Genomic DNA, 27,603 nt, shown 5'->3' on the forward strand with positions numbered 1-27,603 from the left:
TCCGGGGTCCAATCTGAGGTTTGGTATGACTTTAGAGAAGCATTAACAGTTGTATGTTGCTTGAATGCAAATAAATTTTTCCCTTTAGTCGTTGCATGTGTTGAGTCTTGAGTCCACTTGTGGCAGCTGCTGTGGAGTGTCTTTACTAATTGACCTCGATGCTTAAGAGATTGAGTCTTGTTTAACATGAAACCATTTTATTGATAATGGAATGGTAAGTGAGGAACATGTTCAGACAGCGAATACTGTCCTCAAACTAAGCAGTCAAAAAGAAACCTGTCTGACCTCTAGCATTTCACCTTAACGCTGAATACTGGGTAGATGCAACAAAAGTGGTTAATGTCAAATGAAGATAATTATCTAAACTTGTGATTCGTTCTGAACTAGACTAATTTAAATTTTGGGGATCCCATCTACCAAAATGAATCACAATGCTGATCTTATCCAACCTTTGTTACTTGAATGCAAGACTGAGCAAATCTCAAACTGGAAACTATAGTGGTCGTAGTCCTTCATTGGGAATTTGAATGGCTAATGAGATCTGACATGGGGTTACTGGCAGAATGGACAAAGCAATGGTTCCAGTTGCAATACAGTACATGTCCATCACTTGAAAATATAACATCTATGAACCAAGTAAACAACTTCCATATTTCAGAAGTATTTCAAGTATCCAAGACCTCTCAATAAACTATTAAAGATGAAGAAGGGTGATCTTTCTGTTTGTGGAACACCACTGTATTACAGAGCACTGTCCTTCACAAAGACTGTAGTAAAATTACTTGTGTAGATAAAACAAACACTGATATGGGATCAGATAGGAACAACCTGTGAAAAGGACACAGGTAATGCATTGCACAGGTTAATAATTTTTACATTGAGTTGCAAGAACAGGGAATAGCAAACACAAATTATCATTTCACTCTTGGACATGCTTTAGTGGTGTATTAGGAAATGTGATGGTAAAAACAATTGAAAACCGATGTTCAGGAAACTTACAAGTCCAGTTATTCGCAAGGAAGAGAAGTCTACTAATGTCTGTCCCTGCTATAGATGATAGCAATGATGGCCACATTTATACTTCAATTTATTTGAACAAAACTGGCACCAGCCATAATTTACTGGCAGGTCGAGTACAAGTTCACACATTTACTTTTCAGACAAACACAATTTTCTACATTTACACAAAATCACACACTCATCCTTGTGTGAAACACACACACACATTTATGTACAATCCTATATAGAGAGATACAGTATCAGTAATAGTGGAGAGAAAGTGCTGGTCTTTTAAGTGGGTACAGTCTAGCCACTGCGGTAGGCTGTATAAAATGGTACAAGTAACAGCGGTAAAGTTAGAGATTTTATTTACACTCTGTCTCTGATGATGGTAAGGAGATAATGGGTTTCTCATTGTGGTTCCATCTCTCTAAAACTTGCATTTTTGATTCAGCAGCTAAGTCGAGTGCATCCCATAAATGGAAGAGGAGGACCAACAGTTCAGTGTCAATCAGACAGGATATGAACAAAAGACATGGGAAATACACCTTTCCTCTCTGGCTGCCCTTCGATGTGCCCGATCTGAAGACAAAAAAGAAAGGTTGCAATCAGAAAGTCAAAAAAAGGAATAACTGATGATGAACTGCTGTATTTCTGAAAATTAATGCAAGATTACCAGTTAGATTTAATTCAATGGCCTGGAAACAGTTCTGCTTTAACCATGGTTTATCAGTTTTTCATATTTAAACATCACTGTGTGACTTTGGTTTTATTCCAAGGAGTCTATTTGTTTATGTACTGTAGGCTTTTGAATGTAGAATTTTGGCTTCTTCGGTCTCATGCTGTGGTGCACATTTGCTTGAAATTTTGGTGTTGTTACACTTACCCACCACTCCTGATCTTCTTCCCCGGTCACTACAATGACCTCACCCTCAACGAAAGTGAGCTCATCATCATTATCTGCCTGACAATCATAGATAGTCTTCACCCTTCGCATGTTACTCTTTATCTGATAAAAGGCAAAACAAATAATCAAAGATAGTAAGATACTTCAATGCATTTTCCCAAATCATTGGTGACCAAATCCTTACCGGATTTATTTTCCTGGGCAATGGTACAGGCGTCTCGTGTGCAGATGTTAGGCTTCCATTGGTGTCTTCACTAGACGGGACAGGTTGAGGAGACAATTCAGCTTGTTGGATGACTGCTGGAGTATCTGGTGGTTGCGGCTTGGGAGCCACTTCACCAGGAGGAGGTTTGTGGAAGACCTCAGTGGTTACAGGTTTGGGTGGGGAGATGTCTGTCAGTTGAGGTTTGGGCGGTAGATCTTTCAGCTGAGGTTTAGGGGGTAGATCACCTAACTGGGGTTTAGGGGGAAGGTCAGATAGCTGAGGCTTTGGAGGCAGTTCTCCTGGTTTAGGGGGTAATTGTGAAGGCTGTGGTTTAGGAGGTATATCTCCAGGTAGGGGTCTATCGGCTAACGGAACTTTCTGTGGAGTGTCTGAACTCTGCAGAACCTTTTGGAACAGGACAGGTTCAGGAGGCTGGTTGGTTTTGTCCATAGATGGGTGATGAATGGTATCTATCTTACGCAGGGCAACTATATAAATTAAAAAAAAGGGTTAGTAGATTAGTTGTATGTTTTCAGTCAAATTTTTTATATAGTTCTAGACAATTTTGGAAGACAAATATGAGAAAATATTTCCCTCACTAACAATATGTTGGGTTATGTTTAAATGGCAGTAAAGCACACTAGAAACCAGGGTTTGCAAAAAGTTTAAATAGCAAAGGGCAAAATAAAAATAAAATTTCAAGAATAGTTTTTGCTGAAATACTTGGAATAAATGGTTTTGTTTGTTTGCATCTTTTAATGAGGTTACTCCTCATCACTGACACTGGCCTTTTATAGGGTATATTTTGTGATGTGAAATTTCATTTGAAAATGTTTCTCAAGTTATGCATCTAATTGTACTCTAATAGTGGGTAGGAAATGATACACTGTCAGCTTAATACAAACTGAATTATACATACGTTAATGCAAATAACTATACACTATACACAATAACTAAATTACTTAATGGAACTAATTTTATTTCATCATACAGATGTATCACAGCAATATTCAAAAGAAGAAAGCATGCCACCTACCCTTCTGAGGTAGTTTGGGAAGGACCCGTGGACCAAGTGTGGGCTTTGTGGTGTTGAGACTAGAAATATGGAAACATATGTAAGCCTCAAAGCAATGTCTGCTAATATCATATTTACATGCTCCGTAAAACCAGCCATGCTGTATAAAATGGAACTGATTTGCATGCCCAAACAAAATGAAAAATTACATGGACATATTCAAATGAAACTTTGCAGTGTAAAGTTTGCTGACCTTTCTAATGCAAATATAGTTCTAAAAATTGTTGAAAATTAGTTCATAATCATATAAAAACTGCAAAAGGTTTTTACTTGATGTGCAAATTTAATTCTGAATCACTTTTGTTCGGGGTGTTTCATTTGCTGCATTGAAGCTTGTGAAGGATGTCGGTTCACCTTTGCTGTTGTGGGATACCCTCAAATCTGTTTTGAGTGTACATCTTGATGACAGGAGGAGGCGTCGAATCGCTTCCTGGAACGATGAGCATGTTGTACAGTGAGCATTATACTGTGAGGTACTGTAAGATGTCATAACAAATTAACTAATTACTTAAATCTCTGTAAGAGCCTCTAAAGTAACATTTTCAGAAGAGACTTGTGTGACTTTCACACTGGGAATTTTATTTTATTTTTTTGAAATTATTGGAAATAATTTTTGAAATAATTTTAAGCTCACTACATTAAAGGGATCCCCGGGTATTAATACAAGTATAGGGTAATATAACATAAATGATGTCTCTTATTGGAACATGTAGTAGAGAACTCATGAAAGATGTATGTTATTAAAAAAAGCTAAATTGTTTTTACAATATGGGAGATGACTTTTTTTTATGTGAACAGTATATTATGCATTGATGACGTCAAATGGTTGCACTTGGTGAGCTACGGGTGCTTTTTACAGCGACAACTCGCTATTTAAACAAATAAAATACTAATACAATACCACATTGTGTGGCGTTTGGTTGTAATTTTCAGTCGGAGGGCAACGAGCAACAGTGGCTGTAGCTCACCAAGTGCAACCATTTTACGTGATCAGAATAATGCCCCCCCCCCCCCCCCACACACACAGTCCTAAATATGTATAAAACTATGTGATTCTTTCATATAACATATAATCTTTAATGGGTTTTCTACTACATATTTCAGTAGGGGACATCATTTACATTATATTAAGCTATACAAGTCTTAAAACCCAGGAAATAATAATATAAACATACTCTGCAGTTGGCTTTTGAGATTCACAATATTACAATATTGCGATTATCGCGACAGCCCTATGCAAACAATCTTATGTAAACTGATGTTTTCAGAAACAAGGAAAAATAATAATAATACTGAATGCAAAATTCTGAACTGCAGTGTACATGAAATAAAATGCATTTAAGTATACGCAACTGTTTTCCACATTTAAGTTAGTTTTGAACGTGAAAATCTCCAGGAATTCTTTCTGCAAATGTCACTTTATGGCTTTGTTTAGAGTCAGTATAGTGAAGCAAACTTTAATAAGAATGCAGCAGAAAGTTAATACATTAGCGCCAGGCCAGGCACAATAATGGTCTTATGCATTCAATCAGCAACTTAATTTAGATGGGTTATATCAAAACAGATCATGGCAAGATGCAATGCAGTCAAATATGTCTTTCACCTAATAATACAATTCAGACCATTATTTTGCCATGCCTTTCTCTTTGCCTTTTCACAAAATGGTAAGAAACATGCAAATCACTGGGGCAGGGTATAATGAAGAAGTCAAAAGTTTAGGGATGGGTCATTAGGCCGAGGCTTTCATTGGCAATATTGTCCTCTCAATATTGGTTTTCATATTTGAAATGTTATGGAGCTTAACACGTAACAACACCACAGAATGAATGGGATACAAATGATCTGGTTATATATTGTAGAGACTAAACCAAAAATAAATGCAGGAAGCCTGGGGATGATAATAACAGCGGCTAAGGATTGATCTTAAATTAACCAAGATTTGCTAGAATGTTATTTTAAAACAACTAAATTGGTGTTTAAAACAACTAAACTGAAAACAACTCAAACAAATGGAAAAATCTAATCCTTTCTATGTGTATAGGAGTAAATTTAAACCTGGACAAAAATACACACCAGAAACATTAGATTTGTAATTCAACCTAGAGTTGTTGACTAAGTATAGCCCACCTTTTATGAGCGGGGTGTGCGAGAAAGAGGTGGGGGGTTCGGATAGAGTGCGTTTGTGTCCAGGGGGAGGGGGCGGTGGTCTCTTCTTTGAGAAAGTGGAGCTGCCACTAGCGGGGGTCTGTGCGGCAGGGGTGGAGGGGGGCAAGTTTGACAATGGAGGGGCTGGAGGTAAAACAAACATGAAACAAGAACATGCCATGATGTCATGGGGAAGAATGGATACTGTCATTTAACATGTGCACTGAACAAGATACAGGAGGAGGATGGCAGGATATAAAGAGAAGTAAATAAAAGGAAAGAATGACAGTGTGGATAACCACTTGGAAAGGATGACAATTGCTACTGAAACTGAAGCAGGCCAGGTAAGTGGGGTACTAAATATAGAAGTGGAGAAACTAGATGAGTGACTTAAACTGGAGAAGGACATCGAGACACCACAAAAAAAAGTTGATTAAGGTTTATTCTCATGAATGATCTATTCTATGTTACATATTTTGAAAATAATAGTCAATAGCCAGTGAAAAACTCAGTCAGAGAGGACCAGGAAAGGGATGAAATGTAAGCAAATGCAGCATTTTTATAACTTCAGCAAATTCTGCACATAAGTTGTTACTAGGGCTGTGTGATTAATCAAAATCATCATAAAATCACGATTTGAGCATGCAGAATTTCTAAATCGCTTTATAGCACAATTTTCTGCACCCCCGACCTCCCACAGTATGCTATCTGAACCAATCAGAATGCAACGCGTCTAAGGCATATGACTACGTAACTCCAGGTTCACACACTGTCTTTTTTCCGAGCCCATGTTAAAAGATCAGAGCATTCACAATGCACACGGTAAAAGGCTAGAAATATAAACATGCGAAAAGAATGAATATCTAGCACATAAGCATAGAGAGAGTTGTGAGTGCACAGGATGCAGTTTGAGTGAGAAGACACACGTTTTAAGTGCACACACTCTCTCCGGACGAGAGCAGCGTGTATCTGAGCATGCGTGTCTGGTTTTGTGACAGAGCAAAGGAAATCTGTGTGTGAGTGGAGAGATTCGCGCTTAGGCATTATTTTAATGTGCATTTGCGTTAAAATTATGCGCTCTTGCTGCTGCTTCTGCACCACATACACCTAGCCTATTATATACACACTGAGTACGTGTGAACCTGTATAATGTATAACAAATCTATTTAAACACCTGAGGCACCGCTACAATGAGCTCTATGACCAATGCATGGCAAAAAGAGAAAAAAAGTCCCTGGACACGGGATTTATTTATTTATATTTTTTTGCCATATGTCTAGACATTTTGCCACACCTTTACTTAGTGATTATTTTGACGTATGTCTGTTCTAGAGACATGTTACAACTTTTTGATGAAGCTCTAATTGGTTTTCTTTTGGAAATATGTTTCAAATTCATACTGATTGCATTTATCACTGTAAAGCATATCTGTGTGTGTCAAAATCATGATTCGAATCGAAATCGAAAAATTGATCAAAGAAATCGCAATTGTTTTTTTGTGTCCATATCGCACAGCCCTAGTTGCTACTAAGCAAAGTCAAATCATCTATTTACTATATAGATAACATCAAGTGAAAAGTACATTGGATGTACTGAATCTGATTTGTCTGCTAAACTTATAAGAAGTGTTAGCGACCATGACGCAGTGACGGTTGTTTGTGTAACTGTAGTGTCCAAAAACCAGAAATATGCAGCATCTATAAGTATAAGTATTAATTTCCTTAAGAAAAAATAAATCTTATTCCCCTTAAAACATTTGTATGGTATTGTACTTTCATATAAAAACATTTAATTCACTGCAATGAAGCAAACTTCAGTTTCAGACACAGCCGTACGATCACAGAATAAGGTAATTAAATAGATTAAATAAGCAGGAGTGGTTTATACAAAAAAAAAAAAAAGATGAATAGATAAAAAGATAGTCACTGATGTATTGTCGAGTGCTAGCCAGAGTAGCATAGTGGGAATGAGAGCCAAGGAAAGCCAGAAGAGGAGCTGCAAGAGATGAGAAAAATAGAAAAATACAGAAAGAGAGCGAAGAACATTTGGAAAAAGACTCCATGACATTTTACATACTGTAGGTTTGCCTATTAATACAATGACATCAGAAAGTTAAACGAAAGTATCAAAAGGAAACGTAAACGCAGCTGGAGTCTGTGCAAAGCAACAGAGAGCGGATAAAAACCATACAGATATTTGTTACAGTTGTTAAAAGTTTCGCTGTTGTTGTTGTTTGTTTACTGTACAGATTTTAGCATTACAAACTGTACTAAAATAAAGAAGCTAATAGCTAGATTAATACGCTCGTAAACTGCATTTATGAATATAAATAGAATTTAGAACATAAAAATATAGATTTAATTATTAATATGCAAGACTGGTTAGAACAAGTTTTATGCTCAAGTTTTGGCGTTTGATCGGCTTTGAGGTTCTAGTTTACCTTTGCCTGCATTCCTTGGAGGCAGATGTGGAGCATCTGAGACTGGAGAGGACGGGCAGTCAGTAGAAACACTGTACATCTGATTGGAGAGTGCAGTGTATGAAAGCCGCTGCTTATCTCGCTGGCCAGTGAAAACAGGCAGAGGGAGCTTGTCATGAGGAGACAGACTGTACGAGTGACAGAAACTCTGAGGCCGGGGAGAACGATCCTTCTTAATGGGACTGGGCTGGGGATGAAAAACAATGTGACATTTTTTTTCAGTCAGTGAGTCACATGAGTTCGGATAATTTAAAAAAGGAGGAATGCGTTACTTTGTCATCCAGATCATCATCACTCTCGTCAAGCTCCTCCAGTCTGAGATTCCATTCATATTCCACATGGACTTTAAGATTAAATTTTCCTTCAGTGGCTTGTACCAGCTGAAGCACACACGAACACACACATACACAAATATGAGTCAGATCTTCAAAAACAGCCACATCTTAACAACCCGGCGCCTTTACCACATCTTTGCTGCCTCCTATTGTTCGCTGATCATGAAGAACATGTTTTCGGACATGTATTAAGAGTTTTGAAAGGAAGGATTATATCATCTGAACCAGAAGTTACTCACCGCTTCCTCACACTGAATGATCTTCAACCGCCTGGCAACATCTAGAGCTGTTTCTCCATTCTGATTGGCTGAAACATAAGGCCCCACATTAACCAGAAATTATATGTACATTCATTTAAATTACCAACATTATAATTCTAGACTATCTTGTCTAAAGAAACAAATGACAAAAATAAATATATATATATATTCATTCATTTTAAATAAATACAAACTCTTTTTCTATTCTATCTCGACTTGTTTTCTTTTATTAATTATTTTATTTATTAGACTAACCAGTACTTGTCACAGCACATATTACATATTCTTCTTCTTTTGTTGGTTTGATTTTTTAATTTAAGCATCATAACATTATAAATTGCAGTATGAAAAACTAATATCCATTTTGGGAGGGAAAAAAAATCAAAAGCCTTCATTAATTAATACAAGTTATAATAATAAATAAATAAATAAATAAATAAATAAATAAATTAAAATAATAATAATAATAATAATAATAATAATAAATTCATTTTTTATGGCCAATTATCATTATGGTACTGATGTGTTGTGCATGCCTACAAGTTTGCATATATTTAAGCATATTATAAAGGCATTATAAGTAAAAAGTAAAAAAAGTGAATCTGGTGAAACTGCACATGCATGTGTAACTCACTGATATCAGTAGCTGGTTTGCCTCTCAGCAGTAGTTTGAGGCATTCATGTTTCTCATACAGGCAACAGTAGTGCAGGGCCGTGTTTCCCCTCTCCGTCTGTTTATCCAGATTCCCACTGGAGACAGAGATAAGAATCAAATTTTCCTTGATCTTCTGACATGTTAGAGTTTATTGTACTATTAAAAACACACTGTAAGTATTAGAACTCAAAACCTCCTGCATAAAGCAAAATAAACATACCAAACCCAACCTGCATCAATTTTGGCACAAAACTACGGTCTTGTTAACAATGCCATCTGGGCAAGTCTCAAAAGTGTGTTTTATTGTGATTTAAATTAACTGAGGCTGACATTAACAAGCTTTTCACTCTTAATAAACCACTTCACATTTTTGAATTTGGGTCAGCAGTGACTAAACGCCACACATGGGGGTAGAGCAAGTAAATGACCCATTTCTGTTTACCTAGTGGGAATCACAGCAAAAATAAAAAACAGGCTACACAACTACACCAGTATATCCCTGCTATCTGAGAGCAAAATACATGCATAATACAACTGTGTGTCAGGAAATTTACTAATTATATTGTGAAATTAGTAGACTGTCACATGCCAGACTGAAAAAGGAAATTGCAAAAATATTATAAAGATCGTAAATGTTAAAGATGGATTAACACAACCGGTGGACATGTGGAATTCATTGTGGAATTTACAAAGAGATGTATAGTATAATACTGTATGACTAAGCTTTCCTTCCAAATACAGTACACTACAGTTTAAATGGTTTGGGGTCAGTAAAAATTGTTTGGATATAAAGAAATTAATATATTTATTCAGCAAGGATGCATTAAAAAAAATTACAGTAAAAACTTTTACACTGTCACATAATAATAATAACAACAATGATGTTGTTCATTAGAACTTTCTACAGTATTCACTAAAGAACCCTAAAATCTGATTCTGAATCCTGTAATTTCATTAAAGAATCCTGGTTTCTGTAAAAATATTAAGCAGCACAACTGTGTTCAATATCAATAATAATAAGAAATGTTTCTTGAGAACCAAATCAGAAAATTATAATGAATTCTGAAGGATCATGTGACACCAAAGACTAATGACTGCTGAAAATTTAGGTTTGCCAATAAAAATGTATTTTAACATATACTGTTATAAAGAAATAATGATTTAAAATACTTTTTTACTTTATTTTTTAAGATAAATTTGACAGATCCCAACCTTTTTAAGGAAACAAAGTGTCAACATAGAAAATAACATATCTTCCTTTTTTAAACACATTCATATTAACATTAATATCATATAATACATACTAATCACAATTTGTAACTGTACAGAAATTGCGCAAAAAGTAACATAATATTAGATTTATCACAGTGCAAACTTTGCCACTGAATGAACTCGGAACCCAACATTTTGAAGATTTAATCTCGGAGCAAGTGAGGATTGGGGAATGGAAAACAAAACCTGGTGAGGAGTTGAGTGAGCCATGCTCTCCAAAAAATAAAACTATTCCAGTCGTCTGGCATGGATTTATTTCCCTTAAGCTGTCATATTTCTCTTGAGTCAACCTTCAATGCAAACCTGGAATAGTTTCAGTGTTCCAGTTCTCAGGGAAATCAAATTATGATTATTTACTAGGATGTGAGCCAAGTCTATTTCATCGCAGGCATGACCCGATCTTCTAATGCTGTTATGCAACTTTAACCCACAAACCAGAGAGCAAATTGAGCTAAAGCTGAACTTAAATTACTCTATTATCTGCATAAAAATCTCTTCAAAAATCTCTCCATCTTAAATAAATAAAAAACACACTGAAAGCTCATCCGGTTGAATCATGAAGCTCTTTATGATAATAATGATGTAATGCAACAAAAGGTGACTGCCTAAAATGAATCCCAAAGATCATTCACTGCAAAAAAAAAATAATATAATAAAAACATGGCCAGGAGTGTATACTCTCAGGTTTTTGTGGTTATAGGTTGGTGTTCCATACCTGTTCTGGACGAGGAAGTCAACCAGGTGCAGTGAGTTGTGGTCACATGTCCTCACAGCGTAGTGCAATGCAGTCTCTCCTCCTTCCTACAAAAAATTTAATCTATTATCACTGTATTAACTGAAAAAATTGATCCTATTTAATTCAGTTTTTTAACATTAATATCATATAATACAAACTAATCACAATTTGCAACTGTACAGAAATTGTTCAAATATTAACCTAATATTACATTTATCACAGTGCAAACTTTGCCACTGAATGAACTCGGAGCACAATATCTTACAGATGTAATAAACTGATTTACTTTATTTACTTATACTTTTTTTTAAGAAGCTCTCCTAGTCATCTGTGGTAGAATTTCTCTTTGCATGGTATTAAGGGAAATAATAAAAAACATATATATTTTTATACAATTAAAAATTATTATTATTGTTTTTTAAAAATCTGCTGATGGAAACCAGGTCAACAATTTTATTTAGCAAATATATATTAAATTAATAGTGACAGTAAAGACTGTCAAAATGTTTATTGTACACAGTTATAAAAGATTTCTATTTCAAATAAATAATGTTCTTTTGATCTTTCTATTCATCAAAAAAAAAAAAAAAATCAATACCACAAATAATATGTATACAAAAAATATAAAGTGTTTAGATATATAAATAACTTTTTTTTACATTAATAATAATAAATGTATTTTTATTTTATTTTTTATTTTTTTCAGCAAATTAGAATATAAGATTGATTTCCAAAAGATCTTGTGACGATTAAGACTGGATAATAAAATGACATTTTCAGGTGTATTAAACTAGAAAAAAAAAAACAATTCCCAATATTTTACATTGTTTTCAATCAAATAAAATAAAAGCAGCCTTGGTAAGTGTAAGGGACTTTCAAAAAAACTGACCCCAAACTTTCGAATAGTAATGTATGTATACTGTAACTTACTGTAACTTAACAATTTTGTTAAGTGATGTATTGATGAAGATCCACTAAAATAGCTGGCTAATAGTGTCTCTGACATGGCCATGATCACTGATTCATGTTTTAAGGATTCAACAAAAGATGACCGTAATCAGCTTATGCTCTGGCCATACACTAGGTTGCATCAGGGGTCTCCAACTAGCAGACTCTGGTCCGAATCCGGACCGCAAAGCATTCTGACATGAGGAAATAAATAAATGCCAAATGCTAATTTCTTATAAAATCAAATTTCTATCAAGCACATCACTTGAACTGTTAGGGTTATGTCACCATGGGTTGATACTACAGTTAACTGTTATTATGTTCAGAGGTGCAGTCATGCGTTTAGTGAAGAGAGCAGAAAGCGGCACACAAACGGATGAAACTTTCAGTGAACAAAAACAATGGCATTCTCAAAATTTTGGAAAGATGAGGGGTCCTTAAAAAGTATTTAATTTTTATTTTATTTTTTAATGGTAAATGAATAAGTGACCCTATTTCCCCCACTGTCCTAGTTACTATATCTTTAAAGATCGATTTGACTCTGATGCTGTCCTTCACCTGTCCTCCTTCAGGTAGTGGTTCCATAAGCTCCACCCCCTCAGAATACACCTGGATGAGAGCGAGTAGGTCATGTGACCTGATGGCTTCAAACAGCTCACTCATCTTGGCTGCTGCTGAGCTGCAGGTTTTTCTTGCGAACTTATGATCTACATACTTAGCATTTATAAACTCTTTACGAACAGTCCTAAGATCAACATACGAGAAAGGGAAATAGCATTAATATCTAAACATTCAAACATCTTTAAGCAACTGCAAATAAAGAAAATCTATCATTTACCAGAAAGTATTTTCAATACACTAGAAAACTCAAATATAATATGACAATTAATTTTACGTTTGCTATAAACACTTACATGTCACTAGCAGGAGTGGGCTTGGGAGAGGGGCAAGGAAGATTTCCCTCCATTATTTCATTAAAACTACTGTTTCCCACATTCTTGGCCAGCTGAAAGCAAACCAATAGAGGAAAACAAAATAAAATATGCCTAAATTACAATAGATCCAATTCTTCTCATATTATTAAATAAATAATTATGAATTATGTATACAGTCACGGGTCCAATGCACTGACCCCAAAAATGTTTTATATGATTTTAAAATATTAAAGGATTTAATGTTAATACAACTAACTTGATTCATTTTGATACATGTAGTAAGGACAATGAAACATTTAGCTGAACTTAAGCTTAAAGTTAAAGTTAATTTGGCTATATTTTAAATTTTGTCACATAAATTAGTTTGTGATCAAACAATAACTGGCAGACACCCGCAATACTGCCTAAGAATCCCTAGGGTTCCCTTGTTTAAGACCTTAAACAATATCTGCCTCATCGTACACACCAAGAGTTCAGCGGTTCCCAGTTTGTCTAGCTCCATGGACTGAATGCGTGAGATGTGGACGCCCATCTCCCGGTGAATGCCTGAACATTCGATGCACGTCAGGATCCCGAGGTTAGTTGACAACCACTTGGGATCTGAGAACATAAACAGAAAAGAAAAGAATAAAAGGTAAAATTAGGAAGAGGAAAAGAAACAAACACATTTTTACCACAAGGGGTCCTCATTGCACTCATAATTTTAATTTCTAATGGACTTCAAAGGATATTCCATCATGATTCCAGTTCAAAGAGAGGGTATATGGTCCATTCAAAGGACATTAAAATGTGCAAATGTACAATTGTATTTAAAGAGTTCCAAGGCAAAAGCCTCTAAAAGCCATCTCGTTCAAAAATGAGATAACAATACTTAAGTAGTGAATGCTCTCCACACATAGTTCATCATGCGCTATATCCCACCCTCAACCCTTTCAGAAGTGCCAGTACTTACACAGAAACATATACATAGTAGCCAGAGAGAAATAGTAATTTTAAAGAAGAACGTCAAAAGTACTTAGAGGCTTTTGCATCTGAACTCTTCAATAAATTATGCCATAGTTCACACTTCTCTAGTACAGTAAGTTTCATCTGTGTGAAGGTGCTGCAGGCAGTGGCATAGCGCAAAGTGACTTCCTGTGTTCAGGGAGTAAGGAGTAATGAACACTATGTAGTGACTCTGTCAATCAGAATCAGAACACAGTTCATGCATGGATTTCTCTTCTAAAGAGCTGATGATCCGAATCAGGTGTGTTAAAAAAGGGAGAGATGCAAAATATGAAGACTGAGAACCACTGTTCTAGAAGATGGAATGGCAAATACTGAATGGAGTTTAACTCAGAGTGCAATGTTATCAGTGATTGTAGGAGAATGAGACACAATCTGTGTGTTAGTGTTGGCAGCAGGTGTGTTTGTGGCTCCATGAGTGCCAGTGACATCCCCTGAACAGAACTAGTGACAGGGCAGCAAAGATAAGAGAACACACACATACACAGCAGCTAAATATAGAAACATGTCTTCTCTAGCAGCTTTCTCTGCATGGTCAGTAAATCCCAGGTGTACTTGTACATTATGTCTTTATTTCTTCACACAATCAGTCATCATCAAATACAATCATTCATCTCTCTGGTTAAAAAAATAAACCAGTACGCTTTCAAATAGACTCACTGGTGTAAGGAGTCATGCACCTTGACATAGATGAGTGTTTCGCTTTTAGCTGAGGAGCTGAATTACAGCTCAACACAGCTCTATAAGCTTTAATATGAACTTAAACTTCATTTAAAAGCCCTTGAATCAATGATTCAGTTGACCAGAATAGTTCATTTTTAAAAAGAGTAAGATGCAACTATGAAGCATACTCCTTCCATATAGTCTGTGCTACTGACATAAATGATACCTGAAATCATGTGACTTTTTTTACACCTACTAAATAAAATGGAACCAATCTTTAACACCTGACCAACTGAAAGTCACTACAACCATCCAGAACACCAAAGAAACTACATAGAATAAATGTAACAATGTACTAACAATGTTCCAGGACACCTTAACAACCTCATAGCAATGTATTAACAACCACTCAGAACACATAAACGAGAAAAGAAACTATACTACGATGCTAGCAACCACCTAAAACACATTAGAATCTGCATATAAAAGTAGCTATGTGCTTAGGGCTAACAACCATGTAGAACACCTTAGCAACTGCTTAGTAATATAACAACGTGCTAGTACCAACCACCTAAAACATAAAAACTGCATTTGAAAGTAGCTATGAGACCTTAACAATGACAGCAATATGCTAACAACCTCCCAACAACATAGTTATACTGAATAACAACATAATCCAATTTATATCTACGGAAAATTCTGTCTATAGTGCATCTGTTACAAATTGTGTGTGTGCTAAACGAAAGACAAAGTGTTAGAGGAGGATAGTGATCAAAATGAGGAGTTTACTGGATGACGAAGGAGATTACGGACAATATACTACACTTCACAAATATGTTAAGTTAAATATACAGATAAAGCATTAACATAGACAAATATACATTCACATTCAATCACGGACCAGGAGGAACTGAACAGACTGGGTATTTAAACACACAGGAGGTAATGAGGGAACTGGAGACAGGTGGGGAATAATCAATTAACCAAAACAAAAAAGGAAGGTGACCAAATAAGGAAAAAGAAATCCATGAACGTAACAGCATCTCATACATAATATGAATCAAAGAACCATTCACATTAAGAAAAATAAATATAAAGATAACTAATATAAGTGTCTACACCAACGTTATTTTTATTTTTTTGTTATTATTGTTATGATTTTGGTGCGGACTTACCATGATTAAAACTTTATAGCTATCGTTATTGATAGTTATTTCGTTGGTGTGAATTCTAGGCCTTTATTCTGGCACTACTCATTAACAATGGTCATCTAACAAGACAGCAATAAAAAAAAAAATCACTGATAAACCTGACAATTTATAAAAATGCATTTCCTCAATTTTAAATTGTTCATCGATTTATGTTACAACAAATTAAAACAAGTATAAATGCACCATGATCCTTTCCAGGGTCATATCTCTATCCTCTTGCAGAGAGAGAAAACAATGAATTTGAAAGAGGCTGATCAAATAATCCCTGGAGCAGAAGCTCTCTCAGAACTTTTAGCACAGCTTGCATGAGCCAATTACATAAGAGAGTGATATAACAGCGCTCGACTGTACTGACTGCCTGATCCTCACACTCACACTGCTGCTGCTTCATCATGAGAGAAACAGATTTCACTGGTAAAAGAGTGAGAGAAACAGAAATAGGGATTCAAAAAAATAAAAACAGATTGAATGGAGAACAGACGTGAGAGGAGAGAGTGAAACGAAGTTGAGAATCTTACCAGACACAGTTGAATTATTATTTTCTTTTGAGACAGACAGACAGACAGACAGATAGACAGATAGACAGATAGATAGATAGATAGATAGATAGATAGATAGATAGATAGATAGATAGATAGATAGATAGATAGATAGATAGATAGATAGATAGATAATGGTAAATGATATATGGATGGACAAACAGAGATATGCACCTGGAGCCCCACAATCACAGCACACTTCATTTCCGGCCATGCGCAGCACATCTTCTATTATGGCTTTAGTGAGATCTTCCAGCCCATCATCTCCTCCCCCCTGCTCTCCTCTGAAGGCCATGTTAAGTGCCTCCTCCTTACTGTTAGTTAACACTGAGATCCATCTGTAGAGGCAAAAACACATTAACAGACACATTCATCTTTTTTTTTATGTACAGTTTTACGACACAACCAAAACTGAAGAGTGCAAAGGCATTTTTTTCTTTGGAATAACATGCTGGAATAACAGGAACACGTATTAGGAAAGGTGTCAATTTTGACGGCATGGTAGCTGTACACAGTTTAGGGCTGCACGATAAATTGCATGCGATATTTAATGCGCATCTTGTCAGTAAAGCCGGTTCTGACAAGATGCCCGTTAAATATCACATGGGATTCATCGTGCAGCCCTAAGTTACAAAGTTGCAACTCTAAAATGCTTGAATTGCTTGTCCACCCCAGTCCTTCTTCTGATTGGTCCATTGTTTTAAACCTGACACTGACCCTCTACTGCAAAACATAAGATGGACTATTTATAAGTTGACCTAACTACTCTGTCATGTAATGCTGAAATACCAATTTGCCAACAAGACTAAATCCTAAAGCAACATCCAAACCATTCTTTCAGACCCTCTTATTCATCTTCCCTTTTTTTTTCATAAATAAGACATATTTGACAAAAAAATGGGGTGATACACTAAGATCAAAAGCATGCCATGCCTCCTTGTTAGTGAGATGATGTGATTGGCTTTTGGTTTTTAAGAGATTCCAGTCAAAGCAGAGGTGAAAGGACTGCAGGACTGATCTATAAAGGGGTTAAAGGCCTCATTCTGATCAGCCTCTGTTAAATGGCTCAGTCAGGGAGTTCTCTGATAAACAGCAGGGAGCTCACAGCAGTGTAGGTAAGAAGCAAAGCCAGCTGTTAAAAATACTTAGACGTTATGAGATGGTAGATGCTTTTTTGCCATATTAAAACAATCGAACACAACTTCAAAGACTTCTCACCACAAAGATTTATAAAACCCATCGAGAAAATGCTTTAGACAGCAGTTCAAAACTCAACATTTTTTATGATATTAGTTTGCCATAAAAGTAGTACAATCTAGTCACACAAAAGAAAAGTTTCTTTCAACGCTAGGCAGATTACTATAATTACAGATGCAAAGTGGTAAAAAAATTAAAGCCCCTTAAATAAATCTTACATAATAAATTCCTGCTCATCTTCAGCCTGGAAATGATATGTACGGTTATCTGAAACACATGACAAATAAAATATAATCCATTTGCATATACATGAAGTGATTTCCACTAATCTAATTAAACACCAGAAGATGGTATTAAAGTTAGAAATCACATTAATGTTGCAATTATACAACTATTTAAAATTAAGTTTGACAATTTTCTTCCCAGACTGAGTATGGTAAAGTAAACACAAACATTACACTAAGCTACTAAATCACTCATGTGGTTCCCCACAAAACAAGCTCTCCCTGTGGGTGTCTGTTGACTCACGGGAAATGAGATCGAAGCACTTCCTGTCCTCAGAGCTGGGCTTGACCTGACACGTGAGCAGGTTGAGTTTGACAGGCTGCCTGTTTGCCTGAAACAAAATGTGACAACAGGAGAAATGCTTAACTAATTCATATTCCTGCTGTAACATCCCAGACCATGTGATTTTAAATTTATCATAAAAGATAAAGCTAATACAAAGATTATATATTATTTTGGTAGACAATCATTTAACTTATGTCTATTACTGGTCTACAGCCCACAGAAAGTTTGTCAGTCTGACCGGGGTACATTTAGAACAGAAAGTACTCTTGCACACCATCTTCACACTTTTTTTCTATTATATGTACACACTAGACGGATATCTTTAGCTGAGTGTCATATTTTTAGCGTCTCAAACTGCATATACCTGTAGTAGCATATAGGTCAGAGTGCATTACTAAATTAGTAGAGTTTTTAAAACTATAAAACATATTTTTTTAAACTAAATTAAGATTCCTTCTTTTTACAAATAAATAATATTCACAAAACTCTAGATATTAGTTTGTGAAGTTTGTGATTTAACTATTAGAAACCTTATATAGGCTCAATCGCATAGTGATATGCATACAGGCTATTGTTGAACAAAGGTGTTGAGAAATGCAACACATATGTTGGTTACATAACACTGGTCCAGAATATGGTTTGATTTGACGATGAAATGTGAAACAGAGGGTATCAATAGGCAAAGTGACATCATGGCGAAAAGTAAACAATTTATGACAGGTTGTGGAGGGTGAGAGAGGACAAGACCAGTGTTGCAGTGTTAAGTAATGTGTTACTGTAATTTGATTTTTTTTTTTTTTTTTTAGTAACGGAGGAATGTAAAGCATTATAATTTTCAAAAAAGTAATTAGAGTATAGTTACAAGCTGAAGTCTCTATACGTTACTGCTGTGTTGCATTGCTGACATAATGCAATGTTTTATAATCTAGAGATTGCTAAAAGGATGTATCACATGCTAAGTAACTTGTTAAATCAAGTGCCAGTGGATTAGAGACCTGCTCCCAAGAGACCTGATGCAACAGAGTTTAGTGCGGGACAAGACTTGATAGGCACCAATTGCATCGGGAGACATGAGGAGACTCGTGTGCAGGATGTGGGAGAATAAAATTATTCATGGGACTCCCGCAAAATAGAAATATCTTAACATAAAATATCTAAAACAAATACATTGTTATTCATCTATTGCACAAAAGCAACATGAACTAATATAAAATATTAATTATTAACAGGCGCGTGCTATGGAGAGTTTCTCTTTAGGCTATAACACGTGTTTGCAGCATTGAGTAATAAAGTGCTGAAATTTGCATGCTCACGAATCCTCTCATCATAACACACGAATTGTAGACATTATGAAAGATTCATGTTCTAACAGAGATTTTTGAGATTGCGATGAACTGAGACGTCTTTTAGAGGTTATAAATGCAGCGCTCTTTGCTGGCATTCTGCCATGCCAAAACCATGCACACAGCAGCCACTTGGTTTAGTTAAAAATAACAGTATTCTATGAATGCTGATGCTTTTAATAACAAATATTTTTTGGGAGCGTGTATAATGGGATTTCATAAACTGAATGGAGGAAAAAGTAATGTAACTAGTAATGTAACTAATTACGAATTAATTTTGAAATAAAGTAATCAGAACAGTAATGTGATTAGGTTTAAAAGGAGTAAAGGAGTAAATAAAGTATTGATTTCAAACATTCATAATTTCTTTTTTTTTTTTGCAAACGCCACTTTTGCATACCATGCCTCCCCCATACACAGGTCTTACACCATATTTCAAAAGGGAAAAATTATTACTAGGAAAACTTGAAGTTTAGCTTACCTCTCGAGAAGAAACTCTGCAAGTTTGATGTATCAATTGAAACCCAAACATTTCATCAAATTCGTCTGTATTGTATAAATACTGGCTTTTTTTTTTAAACCAGCTAAACTGAATGGATGTAATTCAATAATTTATGGTCCTGAGCCTTCAACGTAAGATTTATATATAAATGTAATATCAATTATTGATTGTTATCAGGATGTGAAGAGACCTTCAACCAATATAACAAAAAACTATTCTGAAAAAAAAAAAAAAAAAATTCTAGTCTACCCTAGCTATATAGAGGGACACAGGTTGGGAGGGTCTCTAGGTTGTTCTGGAGACATCCAGCCAAAGTTCAGAAAGCTGATTAAGTCTTTTGTCTGTAAATATTAGACCTGTGTTATTATTAAGCTGATTATAGGATGACATGGTTTATAGTGAAGAGTGTAAATCACATGAGTGTGTCTGAGTTACTCACAGTGGCATGAGAGATGGTGAGAATTCCTCCTTTAACAGAACACTTCCTCCTTTGCCACACCTTCCTCAACCTACAACAGAACAATTATACTGCATAACACTACTTATAACAGAGCAAGAACTCACATTGATCAGAAATCTCATCAAAATGTGTGTGTGTGTGTGTGTGTGTGTGTGTACCCATCACTTTTCTTCAACAGATAACCTTTCTTCTCACTGCCAAACTCTTTGTTTCCCTGCAGCTGGTGCATACTATAGCCACCCTGTTTACTCTGAGAGTCCTGCTCAAGTACAAACACACATACACATGGTGCTTTAAACAGCAATATGCAGTCACTGATCCAAACAGATACTGCATACACAGCATTTTTGAAAAATGATGATGATTTTACAATATTTCTCAACAGATTTGTAACCTTTTAAACATCAGCTTTATCTGACAGCCACTTATTTAATGTGCACACACACACACACACACACACACACACTCACGCACAGCACACTAGGGCTGGGCGATATATCTAACGATATGATCATGTGCATATAATCAGTAAAGCTGCTTCCTTGATCACTGCTAAAATCGCCATCACCTGCTTACAATTGGAGTGGCATTTAATAGACAGAGCCGTAGATCGCTGACAAGCTACGCAATATCGCGTTCATTATCGCAGATGAATCGCCTTCGATAATGAACGCAATATTGCGTAGCTTGACAGCGATCTACGGCTCTCTCTATTAAATTCAACTCCAATTATAAGCAGGTGATGGCGATTTTAGCAGTGATCATGGAAGAAGCTTTACTGATTAGATGCGCATGATCATATCGTTAGATATATCGCCCAGCCCTACAGCACACACAACAACAACAATCTCTATCTCATTCCCACGGCATGCTGTACACACTGAACACTTACTCTTCTAGACTTCAATCCATACAGGAAGCGGGTGAGAGAGACATACAATAGGAGAGGGTGTGAAAAGCATGGTACATGTAAGCTGTGTGTATTGAATCTGTTAAACCATTTAAATGCACTATGGTACACTACATAACGGTTTGTTCTAGCTTAAAGACTTATCTCCCACCATGTTACCATAATAAAATGCAAGTTTGCTGTCATGACGATGTGTTGGCAATAAGCACATAAAACCAATATTCATTGACTAACTACTTATTGTCATTTATTTTGCTTATTAAATATGATAGAGTCAGTAATTTTTCTCTGAGCAACCAGTGGGGCACAACACTGGTTACCAGCAAGCCCAATTTCATACTGGCTACCAGAATGGTACAGCACTGGGCACTCCCTCTCACACTCTCCCCTGTACAGGTTGAGCTTTAAGAAAGGTTTGCACATTAGATCCACAGATGTACTGTAAAACTCAACTCTTCAGGTCTCATTCAATTAAAGGATTACCATATTTTTTGGACTATAAGTCGCACCTGAGTATAAGTCGCATCAGTCCAAAAATACGTCATGACGAGGAAAAAAAATTATATAAGTCGCACTGGACTATAAGTTGCATTTATTAAGAACCAAGAACCAAGAGAAAACATTAACGTCTACAGCCGCGAGAGCGCCCTCTCGCGGCTGTAGACGGTAATGTTTTATCTTGTTTAATTTCTCTTGGTTCATGTCAAATTAATTTTGATAAATAAGTCGCAACTGACTATAAGTCGCAGGACCAGCCAAACAATGAAAAAAGTGCGACTTATAGTCCGGAAAATATGCTAATTAGAATTCTACGTGTGTACAGCATTTTAAATACGGAATATATTTAATATATTTACATATTTTAAATATGTACAGTTAATGTAATGAACATTGGAAATATTTAATCCCAAACAAGTAATTTGACTGATGTTTGGGCAATTAAATGATAATTTGCATTGGTCCTAAGACAGAGCCCTGAGGCACACCACCTTCTACACCTACCTCCTTTTGTTCAAGCTGTAGATAGGATTTAATGAGATCCCTTAATGCTGTGAGCTGCTTTTTCTCTTCATCTTGTGTTTGTTTTATCTACATCACACAAAATCAAAAATAACTTGTTACACTGTAACAGTATCAGGGGTGCAGGACATAAACCAATTATTGTAAAGTACCGCAATATTTCACCTAGTAATACAATTTTTATATTGTCATGCTAAGAAATAATATATGTAGCTGCATTTTTCACTTTCATATTTTGAGACTGGACCACATGAATGATTGGCCACCATTCAGACCAAGCCCAGCAAGGTAAAACGTGGTATAGCAACAGTCAATGCACAATTATTTTTAGTTGACCAAAGATCTTAGGAAAGAATATAATGGTGCACAACAGAGAGGTGTAATGCAGCTCTAAGAGAAACAAGTAAAATGTTGCAATAACAATTTTAAATGACAATACACTAAACAAAATTTTGTAATGTAACCCAGATATTTGTAAAATATTTTATTGCCAAGTCCAATCCATAAAGCTAAAATTATTTTACCAAATCATTTTTTTTACAATTTAAGAAATGTTTCATTTTTAAAGAATAAGGCACATACATTGTAAAGATCTGCTGCTAGTTTCTCGATGTACTGCTTTAGCTTATCTGCCGTCTTCAATCCATCTTGAAAAAAGCTTTTTTAAGAAAAAGAAAAAAAAAATTACGAGAATGAATTAACACATTTTTCATGTGGCTGTACATATTTTTTCAATACTGTCAGGAAAAATTATAAACTTTCAATATATCAAACGGCGAACAGGTCTGTACAGCAAACAGGTCTGCAACATCTAGACAGACTAGGGACTTATTTGAGGATCCTGTTTGTGGATTTCAGCTTGGCCTTTAAATCTATCATCCCAAACCTCCTCCTGCCCAAACTGACTCAGCTCTCCATGTTCACCTCCGTCTGTCAGTGGATTAACAGCCTTCTGACAGACAGGCAGCAGCTAGTGAGGCTGGGAGAACTCACATCCAGCACCACCTGAGGAAGTTCAACCTGCCACAGGAGCTGCTGAAACTGTTCTACTACACCATCCGTCCTCTGCACTTCTATAACTGTCTGGTTCAGCTCAGCTACCAAATCTGACCTCAGAAGACTACAGAGGGTAGTCCGGACTGCTGAGCAAATCATTTGTACAACCCTCCCCACACTCCAAGAACTGCACTCATCCATAGTGAGGAAAAGGGCTGGCCAAATCACTCTGGACCACTCACTCCCTCTTTGAACACCAGAATGACCAGACACAGAAATAGTTTCTTCCCTTAGGCAATCCATCTCGTGACATTTGACAATAACTGTGGAACACATAACACTATTTATACACTTATTTATCTATCACACACACTTTGAAGCTTTGAACTAACAAATAAACATTCCGTTTTGTGGATACCTTTGGTGGAAATGTCCAGTTTTAAATATTGACAGATGACTAAAATAGTGCCAACACTAACAACCAGCCAAGAGTATCAGATTCAAATTGGATGAGTCAGTAGTACAGACACTGTGCCACACTTTCTGGTGTCAGGACACATCAGATGGTTACAGTATATGAGGTTTGAGCATGTTTCTGCATTTTTACCTTTGCCATATTTTAGCAAATAAATAAAAAAAAGAGCTTTTCAAAGTATATGTATAATTCCATTTGTTATATTTTAAAAGAAAGAAAACTGAATTTTCTGCCTATATAATTATTATCTATTTGTTCAATTTCTTCAATTTGTGAAGATTTATAATATAAGTGCACATATGCATAATTAATAACCAACATATTCTATCTCTAAACTGGATAATGCACAGGGAACATAAACACTGAATCCAATGGAATCAAATCAAATAATAGAACAACTTTCTCCACACTTTATGGACAAGATCTTACAGTTGTTTTTGCTGCAGCTCTACACTATTGTATGCTTTACTTGTACAGTTTCAATAATAACATTTCACCATACAAGAAAACCAAATTACTTATTTATAATTAAACCCAGATAAGAAACTTATCCATAAAGAAAATCCATAAATAGTGTTTTTCCCTATTTAGTGATAAATGGTTGCTACACCAGGAACTTTTATATTTCTGATAAGTCTGACAAGTCAGAACACAATCATTCTTACATCTGACCAGTCAAAACCTTGAAGTGCAAGGTAAGCTTGCAGGTTTCTGCTGATGTATCTCAGTTCTTTCTTTCAGCTCATCACTTTTTCAGACCTTCGGGACATTGACACTTAGGTTACATGGATCAATAATACTTCCCATATCGACCATTAACAATCAAACGTCAAATAGAAATTTATGTTGACAGTTGTATGACCTCAAAGGATTTGGATTTTAGCAGACTTATTTATCTAGTATATTGATATTCCAAATGTCTTTCGTGGTAAAAAAATGCATCTGAAAGAAAATGTCACTTACTTGCACTGCCCATGGTAATACTTGATCAAGTTCTGAAGGAGGTCAACCCCTTTTTTTGTCTTTATTTCATTCACTTTGATCAGGTACTGCAAAAACAGACAGAATTTGGTCACAACACAGTAAACTGTATTATCCCAACAGTAAAACAAAAGATATTCAGTGACTGAAACCTTAAGTGCTATATTATTTGAAATAGATTATTCAAAAATCATTTTAGGTAAAATTACAGGTCCTTTCCACTGCAAATATTTTAATTATAATATCTCGTAGTGATATGGCACACACATTCTGCTCAACTTAAGAGTGTGTTAATGTATTTGTGCATAACTTTTAAACCCAAAAGGCACAGTTTTGTGGACAATTTTAGAGACACAACAGTATTTAGTTTCCTAATTAGGTTAGGGTGTGTGAAAATCTTCGTTTTAATGTTGCATACAGTAAGTATGTTGTATGTGTTTGCTAGAGTTTATCATTTCCTTCAATACTTTTCTGTATCTGAATGAGTCACCTCACTGCAGAATAAATTATTCATTGCTCTCATCTTTAGATTTTACTTAAATAAAATGCCTTGTTGAGTAAAAATAACCTTACTTATGTAACCACCAAGAACGGAAAATAGTAAACATCCAAATACAGAAGACTGATACGTTATAAAGATTCTAGACAATCCAGACTTTCAGCAATACACCACTGCCTCCTCTACATTAGTGCTTAAATGAAAAATTTGGAAAATAAATTAAATATTCGATTTTATCATGTACTTGGTCCAATACCGTCTGAAAGGCAATCTGAGGTTTCTTTTTTCCTAAGATATCTAACATTACATCTACAAAACATCTACCCCTCACAAACCCCTTGATGGAGAATGGAATAAATTCAAGAGGCAATTCCTATTGACAAAAACAAGTCATTAACATGTTAAATAACCCACAGCTATCCTCCCTAATGAACAAATATAACACTGATGATTATAAATCCATAAAACAAACATTTCTATCACAATCTGAGCCATCTGCTCTAATGCTAAGGGAATCTTTTGAGACATAAGATAAAAAAGGCCATTAGCACGGAGATGAAAGCATTACATAATTCTGATTTATATTAGGAGAACCAATCACAACAGCTGTTGATGTGACAGCAACCTGGGGTAATTGGCGTAGATCCATTAAACAGCTCTAACTGGTTGCTGTTTTATGAATGTTAATGTCATGGCAATACTGTAATGATAATGTTTGAAAGTTTTTTTGGTTGTGGGAGCATTAGTAAAAAAAATCTCTGACCATGTACTTTCAGAATTTTCAGAATAATCGCCATATACTGGAAAAGTTATTAAATGCCCCACAGCTTATAAAACATTCCAATATACATGTAATCAGCACAATAAGAATAAACTAAAATAATTATTTTGTTTGTTTGATGATTTTTCACAACTATCTGTATCTAACAGCATCAAAATTACCTTAGTTTATGAATATATAAATTAATATTCTGCTAAAAACGGTGTATTCTAAATTATTTAATTAATTTAGACAAACGAAACAAAATAAACTATAAACCTATATCAACTATGGTATATTTCTGCAAAGGAGGACAGGATCTCCAACCAGCTCAAGTGCACTACAGACCTCACACATCTGTAGTTGGAAAAGCCTCCGTTCTTTCTCCATCTCCTCAGCGATCTCAGCACCAGTGATCTCTGTTCGAATCATCCCGTGCTGCTTGGCATGCTCACGTTTTTCCTTCTCGATCTTTGTACTGTAAGATGGCAAGAAATAAACAGGAAACACAAGAATACAAAATATTTGTGTATTTAGCACAAACTCATCTGAGCTGGCAAACAGACAGCTGTGTTTATTTTGCAATATCACCTCTGTAAAGAAGAAAATGCTTTTTGATGGTGCTTTTAGATTACTGTAAAATGCACCTGATAATTGCAAAAGCCCACAGACAGAAAATAATCAGTATGAATAGACAAATGTGTATACAGACACACTCCGCTAACACGCATAAAGCAAACATACATCTTGGTTTCGTAGTCCTTCCAGGCCTTGTCAAAGGGCTTTTTCAGGTCCTGAAAAAAAAAGGAAAAATAGTAATGAGTCAGGTAAAAATAATTAGACCCCCTCATGTTTACATCAAAGCAGATGTCACACTCAAAATCCTGAGCTGAGGTAACACATCTGCATGATATCTTTCCAGCAGTAAAGAAATACAGCCCATTACGACTGTAACAGCCTCATAAAACCATTATTGTGATGAATATCATGACCATGACCATTACTTGTGGTAAATGACAGACCCATTAGTGGGCTCTGACTGACTTCTGGTGTGGTAGTCACTGCTGATCTTCTGATAAGCAGGACATCGCAAATAGACGCACTTTACCGCGGTACATTCAGTAAATTACATTAAACCTGTAGTGGGCTAATTTAATTTGTAACTTCATGAAGCCATTTACTTGAATAGAGCTTTACACACAAAAATACTTTCAAGAACCTTGACAAGTCTACAACATCATCTTTTAAGATTTGTTTATGTTTCTGGCTTGGTATGAAAGCACAACTGTGGAGAAAAGTTTGCATGCATCTTGCATGTGTATTTAGGTAGGCTCTTCGTGTCTGATCATCTATGAGACCATGTCTGCAAATATTTCTCACCCCCTTCACGCCTTTCAGGTCGCCTTTTAACAGGGAGTCCAGTGTAAAGATCACATTATGACTCAGACTCTGGAGCTGCAGGAAAAGATGTTGAAACAGAGCAGAGACTGTGTTAATACGATACATGACACTTGGCACAGC

General features: G+C 35.7%; 1 protein-coding gene across 3 annotated transcripts; it reads right to left on the bottom strand.

Moving 5' to 3' along the window:
• Positions 1 to 175: 175 nt before the first annotated feature.
• Positions 176 to 27,603, bottom strand: LOC127946139 (arf-GAP with SH3 domain, ANK repeat and PH domain-containing protein 1). Of its 3 annotated transcripts, none has more exons than XM_052542464.1 (25): positions 27,463 to 27,603; positions 26,827 to 26,876; positions 26,431 to 26,560; positions 24,806 to 24,891; positions 22,954 to 23,029; positions 22,354 to 22,440; positions 20,600 to 20,700; positions 20,421 to 20,490; positions 18,095 to 18,182; positions 17,785 to 17,833; positions 16,544 to 16,707; positions 13,418 to 13,551; positions 12,931 to 13,022; positions 12,575 to 12,761; positions 11,048 to 11,133; positions 9,040 to 9,155; positions 8,385 to 8,452; positions 8,083 to 8,190; positions 7,772 to 7,997; positions 5,314 to 5,475; positions 3,541 to 3,616; positions 3,148 to 3,206; positions 2,091 to 2,599; positions 1,886 to 2,008; positions 176 to 1,581 (listed from the first exon to the last, which is right to left on the bottom strand). In XM_052542464.1, the coding sequence occupies exons 1-25, from the start codon at positions 27,586 to 27,588 to the stop codon at positions 1,507 to 1,509; spliced, it is 3,048 nt and encodes a 1,015-aa protein (XP_052398424.1). In that variant the 5' UTR covers positions 27,589 to 27,603; the 3' UTR covers positions 176 to 1,506. The 3 variants fall into 3 exon arrangements, with proteins under 3 accessions (XP_052398424.1, XP_052398425.1, XP_052398427.1); XM_052542465.1 differs by lacking the exon at positions 5,314 to 5,475 and adding an exon at positions 7,258 to 7,326; XM_052542467.1 differs by lacking the exon at positions 5,314 to 5,475.

This window comes from Carassius gibelio, chromosome A24 (genome assembly GCF_023724105.1).
Source record: "Carassius gibelio isolate Cgi1373 ecotype wild population from Czech Republic chromosome A24, carGib1.2-hapl.c, whole genome shotgun sequence".
NCBI classification, from domain to species: domain Eukaryota; kingdom Metazoa; phylum Chordata; class Actinopteri; order Cypriniformes; family Cyprinidae; genus Carassius; species Carassius gibelio.

What these genes read in the sequence shown, in the direction of transcription:
- LOC127946139 (XM_052542464.1), bottom strand. Translation starts at nt 27,588, where the DNA reads ATGTATCGTATTAACACAGTCTCTGCTCTGTTTCAACATCTTTTCCTG. An exon ending in CAAACCAGCTACTGATATCA is followed by an intron (nt 8,453 to 9,039) that starts GTGAGTTACACA and finishes CTTATGTTTCAG; the next exon opens with CCAATCAGAATGGAGAAACA. An exon ending in TGCCCAGGAAAATAAATCCG is followed by an intron (nt 2,009 to 2,090) that starts GTAAGGATTTGG and finishes GCCTTTTATCAG; the next exon opens with ATAAAGAGTAACATGCGAAG.